The sequence below is a fragment of the Rhinolophus sinicus genome, chromosome 5 (genome assembly GCF_057876585.1).
Source record: "Rhinolophus sinicus isolate RSI-liver-muscle chromosome 5, RSI-T2T, whole genome shotgun sequence".
Taxonomy (NCBI): domain Eukaryota; kingdom Metazoa; phylum Chordata; class Mammalia; order Chiroptera; family Rhinolophidae; genus Rhinolophus; species Rhinolophus sinicus.
The window spans coordinates 89,391,676-89,414,436 of NC_142505.1; the positions used below are offsets into that span (position 1 = coordinate 89,391,676).

General features: G+C 49.2%; 1 protein-coding gene across 1 annotated transcript in view; it reads left to right on the top strand.

Annotated features, from left to right (window-relative positions):
• Positions 1 to 333: 333 nt before the first annotated feature.
• Positions 334 to 22,761, top strand: part of PPARGC1B (PPARG coactivator 1 beta) — a 95,951-nt gene continuing 73,523 nt past the window's right edge. The window contains exon 1 of the mRNA XM_019734379.3: positions 334 to 541. Within this exon, the coding sequence (XP_019589938.3) occupies positions 464 to 541 (78 nt within the window). The 5' untranslated portion in view covers positions 334 to 463. The remainder of the gene's footprint in view (positions 542 to 22,761) is intronic.

Here is a 22,761-nt window from a genome sequence, read left to right on the forward strand (position 1 = left end):
ATTGAAGTGCACTGTGGCTTCAAACAAGGTCCTCTGCTTTCCCGGGCCTCAGTTTCCCCAGCAGTGCAGAAGCAGGTTGTCTCGAAGGATCCGCCCAACGCTAAGGCAACGTGATTCGCTCTGGCAAAAGCGGGGGGCTGCCCGCATTGCTGCGCAGGCATCGGGCTGCAGGCTGGGCACCGTCACCGGGCTGCGGGCGCTTTCCTCCCGGCTAGGGGCTGCCAGCGAGGATCGCGGCTCCAGACGTGGCGCAGGAAAGTGGGGGCGCAACTCCCGGCTCGCTCAGGCACCGCGCGGCCCCGCCCCCGCAGCCAGCGGCCCTGCGGCAGCCGGGGCCTGAGCTCCGCCCTCCGCCTCCCGCGGGCCTCGCTCCCTCCTCCCGCCTTCCTCGCTAGCTCGCTGGTTCCCTCCCCCCGGCCCGCTCGGCGCTGACTCCGCGGCACGCTGCAGCCGCGGCTGGAAGATGGCGGGGAACGACTGCGGCGCGCTGCTGGACGAAGAGCTCTCCTCCTTCTTCCTCAACTATCTCGCCGACACGCAGGTACAGCCAGCTGGGGCCGCGGGCCGGGTGCAGGGGTTCTGAGCTGCGGGGGCTGCCGCCGCAGCCGCGGAGACCCGGAGGCAGCAGTGGGCGCATTGAGGGGTCGGGGGTTCCAGGCTGCAGAGTCCCACTTCCATGCACCTTGCGATGTGCTCCGTTAAGGGGCAGGGAGCTGAAGGTTCCCCTGCGCAAGCTGGAGCGTTGGGGGTGCTACGGCCGCTGGGTAGGGTCTAGCCTTGGTCGCTTGGAATCCGTACCCCCCGCTGGCAGAGCTGGGATGGGGGGGTACCGCGCTTCCTTGGAGAGGTGAAGTCGCGCCAAGGTGTGGGGTACCCTCAGGCTAGCTCTGGGTGTTGGAGGCGCGCCCTCAGGTTTCCGGCACTTGCTGCCGTACTTTCACGTGGACTTGTGGCCCCGGCACAGGCGCCGGCCGCCGTCCTCGGAGTCCCCTAGTCCTCCAGTCTCCAGTCCCCCCTTGGCTCCGCATCGGCCCCATGGCTCAATCGGCGCCTGCAGCGCGGAGTTTGCTGCCAGTTGTCCGCTAAGGGCATAGGGGTCTGAGGGGCACGTGGACATGGCAAGCGGGGATAGCACCTTCCTGGTTTCGCTACCTGGTTGAACCCCCCGGCGGAAAAGCAAGGCAGGATGGGGGCCGAAGGACTGTCTGGGGGCGCCTGGGTCCCCCTGCGGCGCGCGGCCCGGGTGCGCGCTTGGCGATGTTGGGGGGAAGGGAAGGCGAGGCGGCGTCCCGGGCTCTGGTTGCGCCTGGGAGCTCCGCCGGCGACACGCGCGTGACAGGAGAGGGTGCTGTGGTGTGCTGGTGTGTGTGTGTATGGGGGGGGCTGAGGAAGCTGGTGACTTGGAGACCGAGGCGGGTGTGTGTGTGTGTGTGTGCTGTTGGGACAAGTAGCTACGGAAAATGCCTGCACTAGGTGTGCGCGCCCCCTGCCCCTTCTTTAGGTTTCCCCAGCCCCATGCCTGTTGCAAGCATAAAGTTTGGCCCCCTAGTTAAGGCTTTTTCTCTGGGCGCCAGGTTGCGGGAAGCCAGGAGAATGAGGATGCGGCGGCGCCGAGTGTGAGATCCCGGATGCGGGCGCACGCCTGGGCGCCGAGAGGGGCCGCCGGGTGGAACCGGGCGCGGCTCGCGAGGGCTGGTTTGGTACCTGGAGTCTGAGTGCCAGTGCCGGCTCGTTTTGCATAACACTGGAAGGGAGGGGGAAGACGGAGGGGGCGGGGGTGGGAGGGCTGAGGGGGAAACTTTGCTTCTTGTTATAATCTGCCTGTCTTTGGGCGGCAGCAGCTGTCATGGGACCGGGTGGGCGGGGAGAGGCTTGCAAGCTGACTCCTAGCCGGGAGAAGCGACTTGGAGGGGACGCGGCAGCCTAGAGGTTCAGCTCCGGGCCGACTCCCGGCTGGCGGCTGGGGTGGCGCGGCGTGGCGGGATGTCGCGGAGAGCAAGCCTGCCACACGCGGGAGAAGGCCGCCCCTCGTTCGCTGCAGACGTCCATGCGTCAGGGAGCCGCGGGGCCTCGTGGTCCGTGGCGGGCGCTCTCGGGTGGGTTCTAGGCAGGGGCTGAAGGGGCTGATGGAGTGTGATCGCTCTTCTCAAGGCCGGGGGTGGGGGTAAGTGTGTGCTGAGTGGGCTGCGCGCGCGGGTGTGTATGTTTGTGTGCACACGCTGCGCGCGCCGGGCGCGTACCTTTACCTCTGACGAAACTGCAGTGGAGCTCCGTTGGCGGTCACCGGGCGCCGCCACACGTCCCGAGCCCAGGTCTGCGCGGAAGGCCGATCCCAGCACCAGCACCAGCACCACTACGGTCCCCCGCAGCCCCCCACTCCCCTAACTCCCCGCCGACAGCCGGGGACGCGGGGCACTGGGTGCGGGAGGGGCAGAGGTGCCCCTGGGGAAGTTCTGTCCTCAGTCCTGGCACTTGTCTGGGAGTGTCTCCAAATCTTCGACTAAGACGCGGGCGAAGGAGGCCTGAAATAGCCGGAGACGCGTTCAGGGACCCAGAGCAAGAGCTGTCCATTATGGACTCGACTCCAGGTTTTAACTCCATCTTCAGTGTTCTGCGGTCCACCAATAATTAATTATTTGCCCTTTTAGACGCCCAGCGGCCTACCCAGTAGGGCTGTTTCACCCAAGGAAACTAGAAAATTGGGTAATCAGGTGTCAGCAGAAGCAGCGCAGTGAAAGTTAATCTGGGACGTTTGCTTTTTTTATTTAACCACGTGACAGGCTGAGGCTCTTCTGGTGATTTTTGCCGGCCTAACTTGGGAAATGTAATTGATAGGGAGAGTTTGCAGCCGCCCCTAGAAGGCTTAGAAAGCCCAGCCAGAAGAGGACCTGGGCGGGTCATCGCGTGTCTCCTCCTCATTTTACAGTTTGGGGATAGAGGCTGTGAGGGGTGAGCGGCTTGTGCAGGACCACGCAGCCAGCGGGTGACAGAGCCACCCAGGGCTCCTGACTCCAGGTCCTGTGTGTTACCTCGAAATAGCACTGGACTTGGAGTCAGAAGGCCTGAGTGGAGTCGCCTTCCCCACTCTCTGGCTGGGTGACCCCGGATCAAGCCATTTTAACTCTCGGAGCCTGCTTTCCTCCATCTGTCAAATGGGGCTGGTAGTGCCCGCAAGAGAAGCCAAGGGCCTGGTGGTGGGGGGTGAGCACTGTTTGCATGTGAGATGTCTGGTTCCTGCAGTTCTCTCCCGCACCCTCCCCGCCTCCCTTTGGAAGGGGTGGGGAAAGTGAATAAAAAGGTAATTTATTGTCTTTATCCAAAAGACTTTTGTTGTCTTTGGTGGCTAATCCAGGGTTAGGTAGAGGGAGCATTTCTGTTTAAGAGACTCAACTTTTACCCATTGGGGCCAAAGTTCAGAAATGCAGCAGACCAAGGATTGTGAAAGTTTCTTGGAAAGGTTTGGTACATGTATTCCAGAGGACTTTGGGTTGGCTTTACCTTTGCTCAGGCTGTGCCCCTTGCCTGCAGTGCCCTCACCCACCCATCCTGCATGGCCTTATCTAGTGGGCCTTTCCAGCCTGGCTTTCCCTGCTTTCTTTCTCTCACCTCTGGTTTTCTTAGTTTGTGTTATACAACCAAGCATTTTGCTTGTGAGTCCTGTGTCCCAATAAGATTCTCAAGCTAGAGTTGTGCCTGTCATCTCTTTGTGCCCCCAGGGCACCTGTCACCATACTGACTTCCTTTGCTCAGCTCTTGGCTAGGCACATTAATGACAGACAGAGGAAGCTCCCAGGCCGGCTGGGGAGACAGCTGGGCAGCGAGTATGGGGAGAGAGGAATGCAAAGGGCTACAGCTGTGGGCAATGATTTAGGCTCCAAAGGCCACGCAGTAAGCCCACACTAAATATGGGTTGTTTGAAGTTGCTTGGGGCATCAATCATAGATGCTCAAAATGTCAGAGTTGGTAGGAACTTTATAAATCATCTGGTCCAAAACCTCTTATGGTTTAAAAATATTTAATTGTAGAATTGTTAGAAAATATAGGCAAGCATAAAGAAATTGAAAATACGTAATCTTACCCAGAAATAACCATGATTAATTTTTATGTATATGTCCTTTTCAGACTTTTTTTCTTTCCTGTTGATTCCTATTGATTATATCTTTGTAGAAAAATGGAGTCATTCTTTATATACTAATTGTAACTTGGAATCATACTGTTGTAACTTGTTTATTTTTCCTCCTCTAAACAATATACTGTGACTGCCTTTCCACATCAGTTAATATCTTACTTAATATAACATTTTAGTGGTTGTATAGTATCATTGAGGATTGAACCAAAATGTATTTAATCAGTCCTTTATTGTTAGTCATTTAAGCTGCTTTTTTTTTTTTTTTTTTTTTTTTTTACTATTGTAAGCTGTACTGAAATGAATATCTTTGCATATGTCTTTCCTTTATTTAAATTCCTAGAAGTGAAAGTACTGTCAAACGAACTATGCAGGCATTTGGTAAACACATTTCTGGTTTGCCTTCTAGAAAGATTGTGCTAATTTACACACTTACTAGCATTGTGTGGGAATGCCTGGTTTCCCATTCCCTGGTAACTCTTGGTATTTTTATTGTTTTTCATTTTTACCAGTCTGTTCATCAATAAATTCTGTCACCCTTATTGTTTTAATGTGCAGTTTTTTTATTATTTGTGATGCTGAACCTTTCCCCCGTATGATTATGGGCCATTTATGGTTCTGTTCTGTAAAATGCCGTGTTTGTAAACTTGATTCATTTTTTCAATTGATATCCTATCCCCTCATTGTTCTAAAACTGGACCTGAGCACTCAGAAGGGGTCCCCGCCACATGGAGAATTGGGAAAATGGCTTGAAGTCCTCGTGTTTACTTGCTAGGTCTGGAATATTGCTGCCTCCACAACCCCCAAAGCAGGTCCAACTTCTTTTCCAAGTCAAAGTTGTAGCCATCTGTAGGTGCAGGTTGAAGTGCAGCCTTTGCTGCGTGCCTTTGCCTACCCTTCACCTGTGTGAGACCAGGGGGAGTAACTTCTTCACCTGTTTGCTGGCTCTGTTTATCAGGCCCGGGCTCTATTTTCACTGGAGCTTCCTCACTAGTGCTAATGATCAGGATGCCTGTGAAACCCAGGAAAGGCAATGGCCCAGCAACTGGGGGCTCATATTTCCCCTTCACCTTGGGGCCCTCCTCTCCCTAGCTGGTGCAAGCCAGCCAGAAGCTCCCCCATTGCCAGAACGTGAGTCACCCTTTTCCTTCTCTCTCCGGAATAATAGAAAGAATACTGCTTTGAGTCAGAAGCAGCCTTGCAAATGGGGGCTTGGTCTTGGAAGTCAGGTCCTAACACCAGCATTGCAGGGCTAATAGCCATCTCCATCATCGTCATCATCATCATCATCATCAGTGACATTTATTGAACATCATCTAGATGCTATGCACTCTGCCCAGCTTTCTATTTGCATTATTATGTTTCATTCTCATAAAGATTCTACAAAGGGTAGGTGCTATTATTATTCCCGTTTTATAGATGAGGAGTTTACAATTTCAGAGAACTCACAGACTTGCTAATGACAGTTTACCTACACTACCTGTTGAGTAATTAGAAGAACCACCATCAGTGGAGGAGGTTTCCAGATTGCTTGACTCCAAGTTCCGTGAAGATGGGGACACCTTTCTATTTCTGTAATTCTTGTACTTCTAGCACCTTGAGCAAATGGCCGCACAGTATATATAGAGAAGGCAGAACTCAGAAGTCTCCCTGCTTCTCCAAGCCTCAGTTTCTCCATCTGTGAAATGGGGCTAATAAGCCCTAACGTTCAGGGTTGAGAATTAAATAATATAATATATGCAAAATGAACATCAGCCTGCTGCTCACAAAACTTGGAATTCTCTCTTTGAAGCACTTTTAGAAGGGCAGGATCAAATAGAGAACTAACTCCCATCCATGCAATCTTTTTAAATGTAAAAACAGGAAGCACAATTCTTGTTATGCGAGGGTGAAGGGAACCCAAATAAAGTCATTTGGAAGAGAATGAGCAGAGTTGTTTACTATCACTCTCCCCTAAGATAGTTGAGTGCCTCACATCCATCCTGCTGACACCCAGAATCTGTGGGATTGGATTGACCTTTCTGTTCTTCTCTCCCTCTTCTGGTCTTGGTCCTTACCCATTCACGAGTAGATTCCTGCAATTACTACCCAATAGATCTTAGACTTTGCCCCCTTCCACTTGTCCTCAGCACTGTTGGCGGATCTGTCCTAGAATGTATGGCTGATGTCATTCCCTTGCTCACACATCACCCATGGCTCCCCAGTACTTTTCACTTAACGCCTAATGTTTAACCTCATGTTCAAGGGCCTCCAGGTACTTGAAGTTAGAGAGTTAGGTTCCCAATTTTATCCTCAGTTGTTTGCTTTCCCTTTGGGCTCCTGGTCCACCAAGAATATGTCACGAATTTTCTTCCAGGAAGTTTAGGCTCATGCTCTTCTGTCTCTTCTGTCTGCATTTCCACCATTTCCATTACTCATCCTGCAAGACCCAGCCCCCAAGTCATTGTTTTGGTGATAGCTCTGTTGCTCATCTCCAGACACAACTGCATCCCAAGTGTGGCAGCATCACATTCACTGTGCAGGCAGCCTACCTGGATTTGAGTCCTGGTTGTGCAAATTGCTGGCTGTAAGACCTTTGGCGGGTCGCGTAACCTTTCTGAGCTTCCATTTTTCTCATCTGAAAAGATAAATATTACTTCCCTTACGAGGTTGTTGCAGGGAATCAATGAAAAGCAAACAACAAAATGGGTTTTAAGCACCTAACACAATGCCTGGCTTATAATAAGCACCAAATAATAGATGCGTCTCTTCTAACGTGGGTCACATTAAGTGTTATTTAGGAAATCACTCCAGATTGTTAAGCTCCACAAGAGCAAAGATTTTTGTTTCATTCAGCACTCTTTCCCCACAGTGGGTAGACCAGTGTCCAAAACAGCAGTCATTCAAAATCCTCACTGAGTGAACAAATATGCTAGCCCATGAGCCTCATCAGGGCAGACACTTCTAGTTTTGTATCTTCAAACCATGTGTTCCTGAGAGAGGAGAAACTAATGAATGCTTGTGGAATGACCTGGCGTATCTTCCCCGTACTTCCACCCCCACCATTATAAGGTACTCCTAGCCTACCTGCGCTTCAAGCCCCCACCTATCCCTGTTCTCTCTGGGAAGCCTTTTAAGCTAACTGTTCTGCCTCCATCACCAACGACGAAGGTGCCACTTAGTATCCTGGAGTTCCTGCGATCTTTTATCCCTATGACTAGATTGACAGCTCTGGGACGGCAAGAAATAATATTATTATCCTTCACTAGCATGGGGGTTACCCATTAAGTAGACAAGTTTGTGAGCAGAAGAGTGTTTTATGGGATTAGGTGTCAGGATCTTTGAAAAGAACTTTGTATTCTAAACAATTTGCCATGGAAGATGTCAAAGTCATATAGAAAGAGCCAGTGGCGGGAACCGTCTAGTGCACCCCCATGCCTCCATCACCCAGTTTCAGCTGTTGTAGACGCCTGGCCTTGAGCCGTCCACTATCACATCACATCATGTCATCTGGGACGACTGCAGTGTGTATTTGCGAAGAGACTTGATTACATGGGTGTCTTCCAATAACTGTAAGGTGGTTTCTGTTTTCCCCACTTTGTAAGTAATGAAATTGAGGCATAGAGGGTAAGTCACGCAAGGTCTAGGCAGTAGTGAGTGTCTAACCTGGGATTTGAACGTTGGCCCGAGCTCCCTCTCTAACTAGGCTCCAGAGGTTCCTTAGAGCACCTCAGATCTACCCCCACCTTTTCCAGAAGAAGGGACACTGAGGCACAGAAGGAGAAGCCACCCAACTGCAGGAGGCCCAAGTCCCTCACTCCCTGGCCACTTCTTTTCCAATATGAGGACTTGTTGCTGGGGTTGTCTTCGTTCTGGGGGAGGTGGCAGGGTGGATGGTCCCGGGAGAGACATTGTTGCCACGGGTGGCTATGGGACCCTGGAGTGCAGTCCACCCACTAGCCCTGAACAGGCTGCATTTTCTTTCTGTTCTCACTGTTCCCAAACCCCAAAGGTCCCCACTCACTCCCCTTGCAGTTAACCTTGGGTTTTCTCATTTCTCAGGACCACTGAATGAGAGAGACAGGACCTCAGGGTCAGCAGCCTGGGTTCACAGCGGGGAGGAGGGGCCCGGCCGCAGTCACACTGCTGGGCCAGACACTGAATCTACAGGCTCCTGGGAGCAGCTGGACTCCAGGCTCCCTGCCCCACCCTTTCCTTAGGGCAGAAACTGAGTTGCTACCAGGTCTAGCATAGGAGACCAGGATGAGTACATGGGAGGACAGAGCCGTTGATTAGCCCCAAAGCCTCTGTCTTTTAGGTAAGAAAAAACCTTTGGCCTAATTATTTGTTTAGGTAGCTGAGGGCTTTGAACCCCAGGATTGAACTCTGCTTGGGGCAAGCCCTGTGGCCTTGGCACAAGATTTCTTTCTGCCTCAGTTTTTCACCCCTAGGGAATGGGACTGATGAAGACTAACAGAGACAGTATTTGTGAAGTATTTAGAAATAGTCATTAGGAGCCATTGTTAGTATTACATACAAACAGACACATCTAATGCGGCCTCTGCTGTTTATCTTCCCACCCAAGTTCTTGGTCCTTGATCTTCTAGAGGATTATGTTTTTCTTCCCCCTAAACTTCTGGGGGAAGAGGAATCCATCCAGCCTTAGCAAGTGTTATAATACTGACTTCGAGGAAGCCAAATCCAGTTAGATGCTGCTTGAAGGGATGAGATGGTGGTTAAGAGCTCTGGGCTTTGGAGTTTAACTGCCAAGGGTTTAAATCAGGGGTCTACCACGTATTATCTGTGTGACCTTGAGCAAGTATCTAATTTCTCTGACCCCAGTTGCCTCATGTGCTAAATTGGAGATGATAATATGTTAGTAGGATAACTGCAGAGGGTAAATAATGCCCACAGCATTGCTTGACATACAGTAAGCACTCAATAAATGGCAGCCACTATAATGTGGTAATGACAATGATGTAAATATACCCATGTAAATTTGAGCTTTTACGAGTAACTGAGAGACGGTCTTGCTCAATGCCTTCCCTTGAAGTGAGGAAACAGACTGGGAGCAGAGCAGGGGATGCCATCACATCACCCAGCCAAGGCAGGACAGGACCCCCGGCTGCTGTCTGCTTCGCTGGCTCTGTGTGGCAGAGACTCAACTGTCTGGGACCCACTGTCTGGGAACTCAGCCAGGCAAGCCCTGCTTGGCTGAGATGGACGTTCCTCGGCAGCTCTGCAGCCGTGTTTTTTCCTTGTGCTGGCCTGGCAGAACATAGTCATGTAGCAGAGGGAGAGCAAGGAGATGGTAGCAGCCAGGCCCTGAGCAATTGCAGAGCCAGCCCACGAGTGGCTCCCTGATGTTGCCATGGCAAACAGCCTTGGCAACGTGGCTGCTTGAGCCTTTATTTCTGGTCTCAGGATCCTTACCGGGAATTGTGGTACCCAGGTCACCGGGGGAGGGCCCTGCCCTGGCTCCTTGGCACTGAGGATGACATGGAGGGTGCCACTTACTATCCTGGGGTGGCAATCCCAGGCACAGCAGCCCCTGCTCAAAACATCTGCAGGCCCACCCTGCAGGACCTGCAGAGCAAACTCCTGGCTGTGGCATTCGAGGTCTCAGATGCTTATCTATCCATCTATTCATCAAGTACTGTGTGACCATGCAATCCTGTACCCACTGCTGCAAGAGCAGCACAACGGGATATTCTTAACATGGACCCTTGTTAAGATCTTCCCAGTGTAGCCTCCTCTTCAACTATATCCATCAGCATTAATGGTGATGAGAGCAGTTAACAGCTGCTGACACTTCCAAGCAATTACTTTGCCAGGCCCCATGCTAAATTATTCACATGTACAATCACATTTAATCTCAGAGGAACCCCATGAAGTAGTCCCCACTTTTATCCCCATTTTACAGTTAAGTAGACTGAGGCTGACTCCAGAGTTTGTGGTGCTGGTGCTGCTCTGCAGTTCCTTTCCTATGCCAAGCCCCTACCAGGGACATCTGTCCACCCCGTCCCCATTGCCATCTGCATCCTTCAAGGTCCACTCAAGTGCCACCTCCCTTAATCCCCCCTCTAAGAAGTGGCCCCTTTTTGCTCTGTGATCCCACAGTCTGTTACAGATGCTTTCTGTGTTTTGCCTTCACTCTGTACTTGTCACCCCAATGAGCTTGTATCTGCCCTCCAGCCACCCCAAAACCAAAATGATAGAAAACTAGCCAAACAGGAGAGCTTTGCATGTCCTGGTGAGGAGTTTGGACTTGGCAGGCAGTGAGGAGTAACACAGAAATCACAGAACATAGCTAACTTAGTGACCACTTGGTATGTGCCAGGTACAAAGCTAGGACCTTCAGGTACATTATCTTGTTTAATCCTCAGCTACCTGGTAAGGTTGGTACTATGACAAACAAGAAAACGGAGGCTGTGAGAAGTTCAGTGACTCGTCCCAAATCATCCAGGCAAATAGTAGTAAGGCTGGGATTTGGACCTAGGTCTGCTTGACTTTGGGGTACGTGGTCTTAACCACTGCAGTGTGGCTAATCCAGCTGAACACATAGAAAAAACTGGAATGGGGGTGATGGGAGGCAGGAAAGGGGTATCTGCACTTGGCCTCAGTGGGGGGCAGGGGTAGGGCTTGGTGGAAGTGAGTGGGATGTGGGAGAGAAGGTATAGTGGAGGGGACTCTAAGGGGTGTCGAGCTGAGATGAGGCTGCAGAAAAGGATTTGCTTTGGGGGAGACTTGAATGGGGAGAGAATACCTATTTATTCAGGGCCCACTGTGTGCCAGGTTCATCTCCATCCCTGGCCTCCCCTGGAGCCTTGTTAAATGTAAAACTCTGGTGTGAGCCTGTGATCACCTTTGTTTGTATGTTTATTCTTTATTCTTCTCTCTGGCCCAGTCAGGACCAGAGCTCCCTAAGGAAAGGGACCCCATCAAGCTGGTTCACCATCAAATCCCCCAGTGCCTTCACAGTTCCTGGCACATTGAAGGCCCCCCAATAAATATTTATTGACTATTTGATAAATATTGAATGAATGCTGTTTGATCTTTCAGAAAATTCAATGACCATTTGCCTGGCTCCAGAGGCTCCATCTCCGTGCTTGCAGCTGTGCTAGGATGTGTGGGTGAGGAGAGTGAAGGGGGATTGCACTGGTCCCCACAAGGAGCCCACTGACCTTGTCTCCAAGATAAGCCTTGCACACAAAAGAATGAAAAGCAGACACGTTTTGGAGACTCCAGAAACCTTTATCAGAACACACTTCCAGTGGGCAGGTCTTTGTGAAATGTTCAACCACTGTTAGGAATCCTGTCTGTTTCAGGGCATTGCTCTGGCCCATCTGGGGAGGGGCTAAGAGTTCCAAGAGTATCGGTATTTGCAAGGAGGTGTCCTGTCAAATGTCCCTACACCTTCCAGGGAGGTTGAAACAAGCACCGTACAGTGAGCCTCATGTCCATTGTCCAGTCGTTTATTCCAGAGGGACTGGGCAGGCTGGCCTCCACTCTGGAGAAAGAAAAGGAGGATTCAGGGAGGAAAAGGGGCAGGGAACACTCGGGTGGATCAGTGACCGTACTCTGCTGTTCAAGAGGATTCACTCCATGCCACGTCTATCTTTCCTTACTTGGAATCCCCTCAAGACTCAGTCCCTCCCACATCTGATCAACCCTTCACCCTTCTTGCTTTGGTCCAATTAGCTCTTAGTTTGCGCATCATTCTAACCAAGCATGGCAGTCTTGTCCAGGCCTTGTGACATTAGAAGCAGCAGGTCAGCTCTGTTAACGTCTGTGCAGACACGGGGCAGGGGTGCGGTTCCACCAGAGGCAGAAACACATGGACTGCAGCCCTGAAGGCCACTTGGGGCCTTTGAGTGAAGCGACAAGGAGGCCTCTTATTCCTGAGTACATTACTGTATAAAAAAAGGACAGAGCTAATGGGTCATAGACAGCATGTTATCCCTGAGGAAAGGTATATTCTGTTCAGTGTTTGCTGTTCGGGGAAGCAAGGAAGAGTGAAATACGTTTTGGTATTACTGTCTAACAAAAGCTGGCAAAGTTTCAACGTCATCTATAAACTTAGCTTATTGTGAGCACACGTCATTCCTCCCCAGATGATTGACTTAGTCTAGCCATAAAAATGTTTCTTTTCTAGTGAGTGCTATCCCCTCATGTGAGAGTGTTGTCTTTTGTATTTCTAAGGCTGCATGGGCTAGTAGAAAGAGTATGTGGCAAATGCTGATTGGCCTGAAGAAACCATGTTGCCCAGTGATGAATGAGCACAAAGTCTGGTTCAAATCTTAGCTTTATGACGTATTAGCTGCGTGATTCAAGGAGCGAGACAGCTGCTCTGTGCCCTAGTTAACCAGCTCCCAAATGGGAATAATAATAGGTCCTACCGTACCTTCCCAGGATTGGTAGAATTAATCAGTGATTCTCAACCATGAGCGCGTATCAAAACCAACTGTATTAAACTATAGTTTTAATACAGCTTAAATATAGTTTTAAAAAAATAGTTTTACATCTGGGGCCATCCCAGACTTATTGATTGAGAATCTTTGAGAGCAGGCTCTTAAGCTTCTATGTTTCCAGAAAGCTCCCTCCCATGGCACCCCTGCTTTGGTCCTAAACAATCAGATACTATTTGTAGAGTGTCTGGCATTAATTTTGTTGGTCCCCTCACCTCTCCCTCCTTCCTGCCTTTGTCCACAGTACAGGGTAGCACTTAGGATACAGATGACCAAGGAGCAGATAGCTAGAAGGCCCCGTTACAGTACCTGTGTAAAGCAGGGTGGCTTCCTTATCTGGCATGTCCATTTGATCTTCACATCAATCCTGTGTTGTGGGGAGGAGGAGAGGAGTATTTCCATTTTACAGATAGAGACATGGAGGCCCAGGGAGTGATTTGATAGGATCCTGTAGTGAATCAGTTTTCAAATACAGAGGGTGCCAAAAAAATGTATACACATTTTAAGGAAGGAAAAAAACTATTAAAATTGTAATACTCCATGTATACTGATAGCAAACAATGAATACAAGTCACGTTTGACTTCTGCACTTACAAGAAATGCTCGCAGTGGTTACCACCAGCGTCTGGTGGAACCGTCAGTGGTCACCATCACTTCTGATTATAGCGAACTACCGCTTAAGCAACGTTGACCAGTGTCTACTTGTACACATTTTTTGGGCACCCTCCGTATTTGTCTTCATTCCTATATCTGACTTCCTTGATCCTCAGCTACATACCCACTTATGGGACAGCTCAGGAGCTGGGGGACCACAATTACTTCAAGAGGTGGGTGGGTTGGAAGAAGAGGAAAAAGAGGGAGTCTGAGGGAATACAAGCCATCTGTGGACCCTCTGACCAATGAGCATTTGATTTATCAGGACCCTTAAAGATCAGAGATTGCTGGTCAGGGTCCTAGGCCGAACAGCAGTTTAGGGACAGCAAAGGGACTAGAAGCCACTTCTCCTGATTCCCAGTTCACTGTCCTCTCAGGTCTGTGTGCTGCTTCTATGGAGCAGGCAGGGGTGGCTCAAGAGATAACAGAGGTAGTCTGCAAGAGTTAGTGTAGCGAGGCCTTTCCCGTGCCATTCCCTCTTCCGGGAATGCTCTCTCCTTGCTCCATGGCTTGCTGCTCTCCCTCACCACCTCCAGATCTGAGACATCACCTCCTCAGAGAGGCCTTCCCTGACCCTCCTGCTCTATCCATTTTCTGCTTACCTGTTCGCTTTCCTTTAAGGCATTACCACTCTCAGATACTTTCTTGTTTATTAATTCGTTTCTCATTGGTTGCCTGTTGCCCCTGTAGGAGTGGAAACTCCACAAGGACTGGACTAGCCTGTCTGGTTCCCACTGTTTCCGCAGGGCCTAGCCTAGGGCCTGGTACATGGTTGGCATTCATTCGTTCGATGTTTCTTGAATGAATAAATGAGTGCATTCCATTTGTGTTGAGCTCTTAATCTGTACTGGCCACTGTGTTGAGCTCACTTCACTCTTCCAGCAACCTCAGAAGATAAATACTATTAGCTCCATTCTTCAGGTGAAGGTCCTGAGGCTCAGAGAGTGAGTGGTGGGGAGGGGTAGGGATTTAGCTCCTTTGCTGACCATGCCACACAGAGGCCCCCGGGGGCTCACCTGGCAGGTGTGACTAGGGCCCTGCCCGGAGGACTCTGTGCCCCAGTGTCCTGGTGACCTCACGCCACTTTCTCCTTAGGGTTGGGCAAGAGCTCCTCTCTGTCCTGTGGGTGGAGCCATGGGTACCTGTTCAGCGGTGCTCTGGGCCTGCAGCCTTCAGCACTTGCTCTTTGTCCTAGCGGGTGTGAGTGGCTGCCTGGCTTGCACTTTGTAGACCAGTGCCCAGCAGGAATGTGGCAATCTGCCACCTGTGCGGGTACGGGTGGGGGTGGTCTGCAGGCTGGGCACTGTAGCAGGCTCAGATTAGTGGATCAAGTTGGGATAGCTGGGTGGGCTCGAGGATAAGGTGAAAATAGTGAGAGGGAGGATTTAGAATTCATCCCAGAGTGAGAAGAAAGACCTTTGCTCAGGTGACCCCACAGGAAATTTTCAGTGATCCAGAGGAGGAGCAATATTAGCCAGTTTCAGATGATGGACTCAGCCCGGAATCTGGGTTTTGAGGGTCAGTGGGAGGCAGCCTAGAAGAGTGGTGAAGACCAGAGCTGAGTCAGGGTCTGTCGTTTAGCAGTGGAGTGAATTAGGGCATGTTCCTTAATTTGTCTGGGCCTCAGTTTCCTTACCTGCGAAATGGGATAATATGTATCTCAATGGGTTGTTGAAACCATAAGAAGATACCCTGTCTGAAGAGCCCAGTGCAGTGTCTGGGTGTCATTAACAATAATTATGACAATCAGTGACTGATGGTTTGGAGACAAATTGGTGGAGGAAACTGGTAGACCCCATGCATTACAGACCATGGATTATCATTTGATGCTTCTACCTTTTTCTGTCCGTGCTGAAGTCACTCCCAATGGGTGCGAAGCTAGGGTTGCAGCTTTGAACACGGCCTTTTCCCTGACCTGAGAAGAACAGATCTGTGGTGGCCATGGAGGGTGGCCAGCGGAGAGGGAGTGTCCAGGCAGCTCCTGTGGCAGAAAGAGTATTAAGGAATGAGTGGGAATTGCTGACATGAAGGGGGAAGGAAGGCATCCTAGGCAGAGACCAGCCTGTCATAAGGCCCAGCACTTCCTGTGACTGGTGAATGAGCAGTGAGTGACTGGGGGGAGACATGAGCTGGAGGGCTCCTGTGAGGGTGAAGAATGAATCGGATGAACTCAGCGCCTGGAAGCGTCACATGCAGGAGCACTGGGATTTCCTGTCCGAGAACGTAGCTGGGGGCTGCTCGGGGGGAGTGGGGAGAGGTCTTGGGGAGGGGCACTTGGATCGTGACCAGGTTTTCTCCAGGTCTCACAGGCAGGACGCAATGAGCGGTGTCACCCGGGGATCTGTGCAGCTTGTCCCCAGGTCCTAGGTATGGAGTGGGAGTGCAAGACTGGGGCACAGCTGTCCTGACAGAGGCCCTTTGTCCAATAAAGGACTTCATTGTCGTGGGACCAGGCCCACACCACCACCAGGTTAGTAGCTTTACAGAGTAAGCCCTCAATAAATTCAGTGATGATAATTATTGCCATAATAATAGTTATTCTCACTCCTTTACCACCACTGTTGTCGCTTTAGCCTGCGACAGTGAAATTCACGTAGTATTTTCACATCCATAGTTTACATCCTCGTGAGGGTTTTCATTTCCATTTTACAGATGAAGAACTTGCGGCCCAGGGATGTCTTGCCTAATAAGGTCACTGTTGTAGGAACTCGACAGAAATGTGAGAGCTGTGGCCCTCCACGTCCACCTGGTGGAGAAGGGATGGTGTTTTAAAGGGGCCCCTCAGCCATTCCTGTTTGTGCCTTGTCTAGACTGAGTTCCTAAGATTATCTATCTCCTTAGAGCAATGATCCCCAGTCTGTTTTGGAGTTGCACCATCCTTGCATTGTATGTTTTTGCAATAGTCGTACCTGCCGCAGAAAAGTATAACTTCCATTGATTCTTCTTTAAGTTAGAGTCAGGGAAGAGAAAATCTTGTTGAGGGAATTTTGTAGCTGCACTGGAGATGGGTGGAGTGCCATGATGAAAGCATTGTACCTGGGAGTCTGAGAAGAAGGCCTGTGTTCAGGTTCTGCCTGTCCTTTGCTGTGTGACCTTGAAGAAGTCTGGCCCCCTCTCTGGGCCCGAGTTTTCCCATCTTTCCCATCTCTGCCATGCTGTGATTCATTATTTTTCTATCGTGGGGGCTGTCTTGCTTTTGTAAATTCTGCTTGGGGCAGAACTGCCAGGTCCTGGATAGAGGGGAGGAAAAAGGTTAGTTAGTGGAGACAGATGGAGCTCGGGAACTGTCACATCTCAGACAGGCAACGTGATAGGTCTTAACTCCCCAGGTTGCGTCCTCTTTCCTGGTGACAGGTGCTGATTTCTCTTTGAATTGCAAGTTGGAAGACATTTCTCATGGGTTCATGTGCTTTAAACGAATGGCTTTGGAAGGAGGAGAAGGCGGAGGAGGAACTTCAGGCAAGAGAATCCCTGATTTCCAACCTCCCCAGTGAATCATGGAACATTTGGATAAGTCACTCATGGGGGTGGAAAGATTGGGTGAAAATCAGGAACTTCAAAATTCTCTACTGAAAGATTCTATCTACAATTGGTATCTTCCTTTTCTCACAGTTCTGTTTTATCCATCTTGAATCATTTTTTTATTTTTTTTGTAATCTGTAAAACTGCCTTTTAGCTCTCTCTGTCAGTTAAAAAATATTTTAATACGGGGAGGAAGGTGTCAGTGAATTCTCAGATACCCAGGGGTCTGCAGACTTGGCCTTGAGTGCTCTTTGAAGCTCAGGATGGCTATTCTTGGGCCCTGGCCCTAGTCTCTCATGCAGCGCTGCTGCTGGCTCAACCACGAGATCTGCAATTATTTAAAGAAAGCTCACATCAAGTGGAAAAACAGCGACCATACTTACCTTACCATGTGGCCAGTAGGCAATTCAACACCAGAGCTACACAACTCCCTCCGGCCCTTACCAGCTGCCGTGTTTTGCAGTCGGGTGGATTAGGTGACGGCGAGACTGGCGGCGCTGATGGGCAGGGCCATGTGCACACACGGTGGGTGCCCATGCAGGCGACCTGGCCCTGCTTCACCCTGGAAGACGGGGTCTGTCTACATCCAGGAGAAGCTCTGCTCTGAGCCTTACAGAACACGTTAAAAATTTAAAAGCAATTTTGTCAGGTAATAAGGGAAGCTAAAAATTATGGAATTTAAAGCAAAAATTTTATATTGCTATAACTCAGACGTTTAATTGCTCCACAGTTCACTATTAACCCCAAAGTGTTTTGGAGAAATAACTGATTGTCTTAAATTCTTCATTTTATAGGTTGGTTGGTTGGCCAACACAGGTAATGTATTTATATATTTAAATTAATGTTCAAAATCTTTTTAGTAAAAAAAATTTAAATAATGAAAAAAATTTCCAGTGTTAAGAACTAACTTGTTAGAGAAAGTGAGGCCACCACCATCCTGTAATCTGTTCCCCTTAAGAAACAACAACTCTTAGCAGTTTGGTGTGTTTCAATATCTTTCAACTGAATATCTGATTATCTGTTTTATTTTTATATAAATTGTATTTTCTTGTTACTAAAGTGGCAGATATTAATTTATCGAAATTTGAGAGAATGCAATTAGGTTAAAGGGGAAAAAAAAATCCCAGCACCCGGAAATAACCAGTCAAAAGCAGTGGTTTTTTTTTTTTTTTTTAAAAGTTAACATTGTAGGTTCCACCTCCAGCCAAGCGTCCCTCCTTGGGTACACTTTTCCTGCCTCCTAGGAGCCATTTATGAGCTGACTTCTGCCTGTGACCTTGAGGGGAGCCTAAACTGTAGCTGTGGTTTCACAGGTTTAACTGTTGCCCACCATGACCTCTTCCAGCCCCTCTTCCTCCTTCATAAAATGGGAACAACCCCTGCATTACTGTATACATGTATCATGGATTTCAAAGCTATTTGTTTGTTGTAGAATCATAAGTAGAGATAAGGCGGTATTATGACTTCACCAGCCTGCACCCACCGCAGCGACTGCTATGGTTTTAACTCAGTATCTGGTTTGGACAATATCTGATCACCTCCAAGTATTTCATGTGACTGAACGCCATTATGCCCCAGGATTTAATCATCCTCAAGGGTTGGCTTTTATTCCACACACTTTGTACCACATCCGTCTATATATACATTTGTTAATATGTACAGATCAAGATAAACAACCTTGCTGGTAGAGAAGGCATTCAAACCCAGGCTTCCTGATTTAGACTCTATTACTCAGTCGGGCTGTTTGAAGTGTTAACTGATCTACCTTGTGATTCAGGCTGCAATTGGAGCAGACCCAAGGGGAAGAGATTGGTGTGTGTGTGTGTGTGTGTGTGTGTGTGTGTGTGTGTGTGTGTAGGGGGTGTCACACAGAGCTTGCTCCAGGAAGACCCAGCTACCTAACAACTTAATTTCCATACTGATTTCAACATACAGCATTGTTCAGTGGGCAAGTGACAGTAGACTTGGCTTTTGTATTTATTTTGAAAATGTAATAACATGATCCTGCTTGAAAAAATTGTAAGTTACGAATGGAAGTCACTTCTACCATTCTTGTGTTCCTATCCCCAGAGCAACCCTGCTGCCAATTTCTAGCATGTTCTTCCAGAGACAAACCGTGCAGACACCAGCATATATACAGTCGAACTTCCTGACTCCATTTTTGGCACAGATGGTGCCAAGCTAAGAACATTGCTGTGCAACTTGCATTTTTCCACTTAATAACATATCTTCACGATCATTTCATATCAGTACATAAAGAAAGATCTACTTCATTTATTGGCCTGACCGTAGTTTGTTTAGCCAGTCCTCTCTCGGGGGCTTAGGTTATTCCTAGTTTACTGTTGCTACTAGTCTGCAGCAAATATCTTTGAGTGTGATTTTGTGTGTGTGAGAGTGGATGCGTAGGGTAAATACCACAGAAGGGAATTGCCCAGTTACAGGGTGTGTGCATTTAAAATTGTAATGAATATTGCCACATTCCCCTTCCTGAAATGACATCAGTTTTGCATTCCCACCGAAATGAAGAAATGCTTGTTTCCTCATACCTTTCATCAACACAGCATGGAATTAAACTTGGTTGATCTTTGTCAATCTGGTATCTTTTGGGAGTTTTTAAAATTTGCTGTCTTATTTCCTCTCCAGTCAACTGCCTGTGTTGCTGATTCTTTTCTTATTGACTTGACTGGGTGGGCTCATTGACGGTCCCTCACAACCCCTGGGACCTTCTCAGGCTCCACCCTCCCCCTTCTGGCAGCCTGGGTTGGAGGAGAAAGCCCACTAGATGAGGGTAGGATCTAGATTCTGTTCCTGCCACCTACCAGCTGTGTGACCTTGACTAACTTAAAACACTCTTGAGTCTGTCTCCCACTCTGAAAGGTGAGGATGTTATTAGTTTAACAGCAAGGTTGTTGGATAGATGAGCTAATCAATGGGAAAGTGTTTTGTAAACTGTAGAAAGCTGTAAAAAACATCACATCACATTAATATTTACTTAGTTTTAAACGAGTGAGAAGGTTTTAGATTCCGCAAACTTTAGAACCCAGTCATCGGGTTAAACAGGTGGGCAAAGTGAGGCCCAGAGAGAACGGACCTGCTAAAGTCCTGTGTCAGGGCTGGCCTGACCGGAAATGGAGTCCTGAGTTACTTGCTACAGTAGGAGCCATGGGCAAAGTGCAGATTCTTTGACAGCGTCCTGATTTTTATAGTAAATGATCCCAACTTCCATGCCAACCTTTCCCTTTCATGGGAATGTTGTGTGGCCAAATCCCAAGGGCCCTTACTTCTGAGCTGAAAAACACCTAGGCTGGACTCCCAGTCCCGCCAGCTGTTAGCTGCAGACTCTACATCAGGTGACATCACCTTTTGAGCCTCGGTTGCCTCCTCTGTGGAGCGCAGAAGGCTGTTGAAAAGATTACTGTGATCACAGTGGTTCCCCGTTTGGCACGTGATGTTGGTTGATGGTGTCGTTATTACTGTTTGGCTTTGCAGGAGGCCTGGCTGCCCATAGTCGGGGAGCTCAGACTGGCGTCTGACACCCTGGATTCAAGGCCTTGCCCTGCCCTCCTTTGCTGGTTGGGCATCTCAGTTCACCTCTGAGGTAATGACAGGAATCCTGGCTGTACAGGGCTGATTTGAAGAACGAGTGATCTTTGTATAGAAAGTGCTTACCACGTAGGAGGAGGCAGTTAATAAACAAATAAGTTATTAAAAAGATACTTACAAAAGTGCCTGTTGTGTGCTGGCACTGGTCTGGATGTTGGGGATTTAGCAGAAAAGAAGCAGGAGCCGTAGCCTTGGGGACATATGTCCTAGTTGATTGTTGTTTCATGTTGATAGTTTCTCTCAGTCATAGTAATGGCAGCATAGTCTTCTGGTTGGTGTTAAGTCCTGACGGAGATTCTGTTTCGTCCTTGCCTAGAAACTCTAGGACACACATTCTGATTTGGGGATTTTTCCTGCCCCTATAGACTCTGCAGATCACTTCTTGTAACCTTAGGGAACTTGACTCAGCCAGACTGTCACCTGCTGAACTGTGAGCAGAGGGGATCAGGGCTTCCTTGACTGGGCCCAATAGCCCTGGTCGTGTTCCTTGTTTGATGTCCCACGGAGACCGGTTCTGATCTGGCCTGGGTCTGCCTGGCTCATTCATTGTCTGACCGAGGGGCGTTCCCTTTCACCCAACCCAAATTTAATGCACTTCTCCTCTGTGTCAGCACCATGTTTGGACCTGGGGACACAGCAGTGAACTAGACCTGGCCAGTGGTGAGCTGGCATAGGGAGACAGAAAATAAACAAGATGATTGCAGCCAGTGATAAATCCTGTGAAGAGAATCAATAAGACAGGTACACGTGATGGGGGTTGTAAGCCTCATTAGAAGGGATGGTCTGGAAGCCCCTCTGAGATGATATTCACTCCGAGGCCTGAGAAATCAGGAAGGAAGAAACCTTTGGGGAAAAGGGATTCTAGGCAGTAGAGACAGCCAGAGGGAAGGCTGTGAGTGACCGAGATTGTCATTCTCACAGAATACACACACGGCCTGTGCAAACCGGAGCCAAGGGGAGGCTGTGTAGAGACCTGGGATGTTTGAGCATCTTTTTGGAACAGGTGATGTGCTAGTTATAAACCAGAGCAAGCCCCACCAGAGGGGATTGCCAAGTCAGCCTGTGTGTGAGTGAGTAAATGCATTTTAGGTCATTGCTTGAGCCATAGTATTTCTTTGAACTGAGTAAAATCTTCAAGATCTCTGTAAGTTGCAGAATCGAGGCCTTCTCGAGTTTAGAACAGCTCTGGCAGGCTGTCCTAACAGAGGATGACTTCCTCACTGGCTCTCCGTCCAGTGGTGTCTGTATCTACAGCCACCGTGGACACAAAGTCAATTTCCACTCTTGGATCTGCAATTTAACGCCTGGCTGCTCAGATGGCTGCAGAGAGTTGAGGTCAGTGGGGCTCATTGGGTGACTTAATAAGAGAGAGGTTGTTAGAATTGGAATCGCTGGGTCCAGGGCAGGGTCGGGATGCAGAGAAACCAGCAGGACTAGATCAGGGGGCCAGGCCCATAGGAGGAAGGGAGGCCCTGCCAGAGGGAGTCACTGGTCGCAGAACTGGAGTGACACTGATTAATGTGGAGGCCTTGGACTCGCATGGACACCGCTGCCTCGGTGGGCAGCGAGGGGCATTTTCTGGCCTGGATGCATCTCTCCTAGAAACAGCCTGCGTGATGGGGACCTTTTCTCCTTCCCTCCCCCTTGTACCGTGACCCTTGCCTCCATCTCACACATAGCCTTGTCTGTGAGCAGCGCCAGCTGATGCTGGGGACAGGTCTACCACATGGTGGCTATGTGAGGGTCACTTGGCCATCTCATATCTCACTGTGGAGTGGACTCTGGCTGGGTAACCTGGGCAAGTGCAGCCTCTCACCTCGTTCTGGGTCAGAATTCACTTGTTCATCCATTCACTCATTAACCTAAGCAATCATGCTATCCTTTTGGTTGTTCATTTATTCAACAAATATTTATTGAGCCATAGTCTGTTCAGGCTCTGTGTTGGGTGCTGTGACGGTCTCAACAGGACAGACCGTCCTGCTGTCCCAGAGCTTAGTGTCTACTGGGATAAGGCCGAAGAGGGCCTGTGCATTGCACACGTCATCATCGCTATGATTACACTTGTCATTGAAGATGCACACGTCACTACTGTTGTGAGACATAACTCAAAAGACAAATATTGGGACCTGGCTGAATGATCCGAATCCATGTGGGATATCCTGGGTGGTTATGTGTCAGGGCAGGTGCCACCTTTTGGGAACAGGGCTCCTATCTGGGAGCTCATTGCCAAGGGATTCAAAGATGACCTCAGGCGTGCTCTGCCCATGTACTTGAGCCTTCCTTCCAGGCTTTGTGGAGTCCTGAGTCTCTACTGAGGGACCATAGCCTGCTTTTAAAAAACAGATAAATAAAATTCAACAACTATTTAATAATTATAAATGTATTATATTTTATTTCTAATTTTAAAGC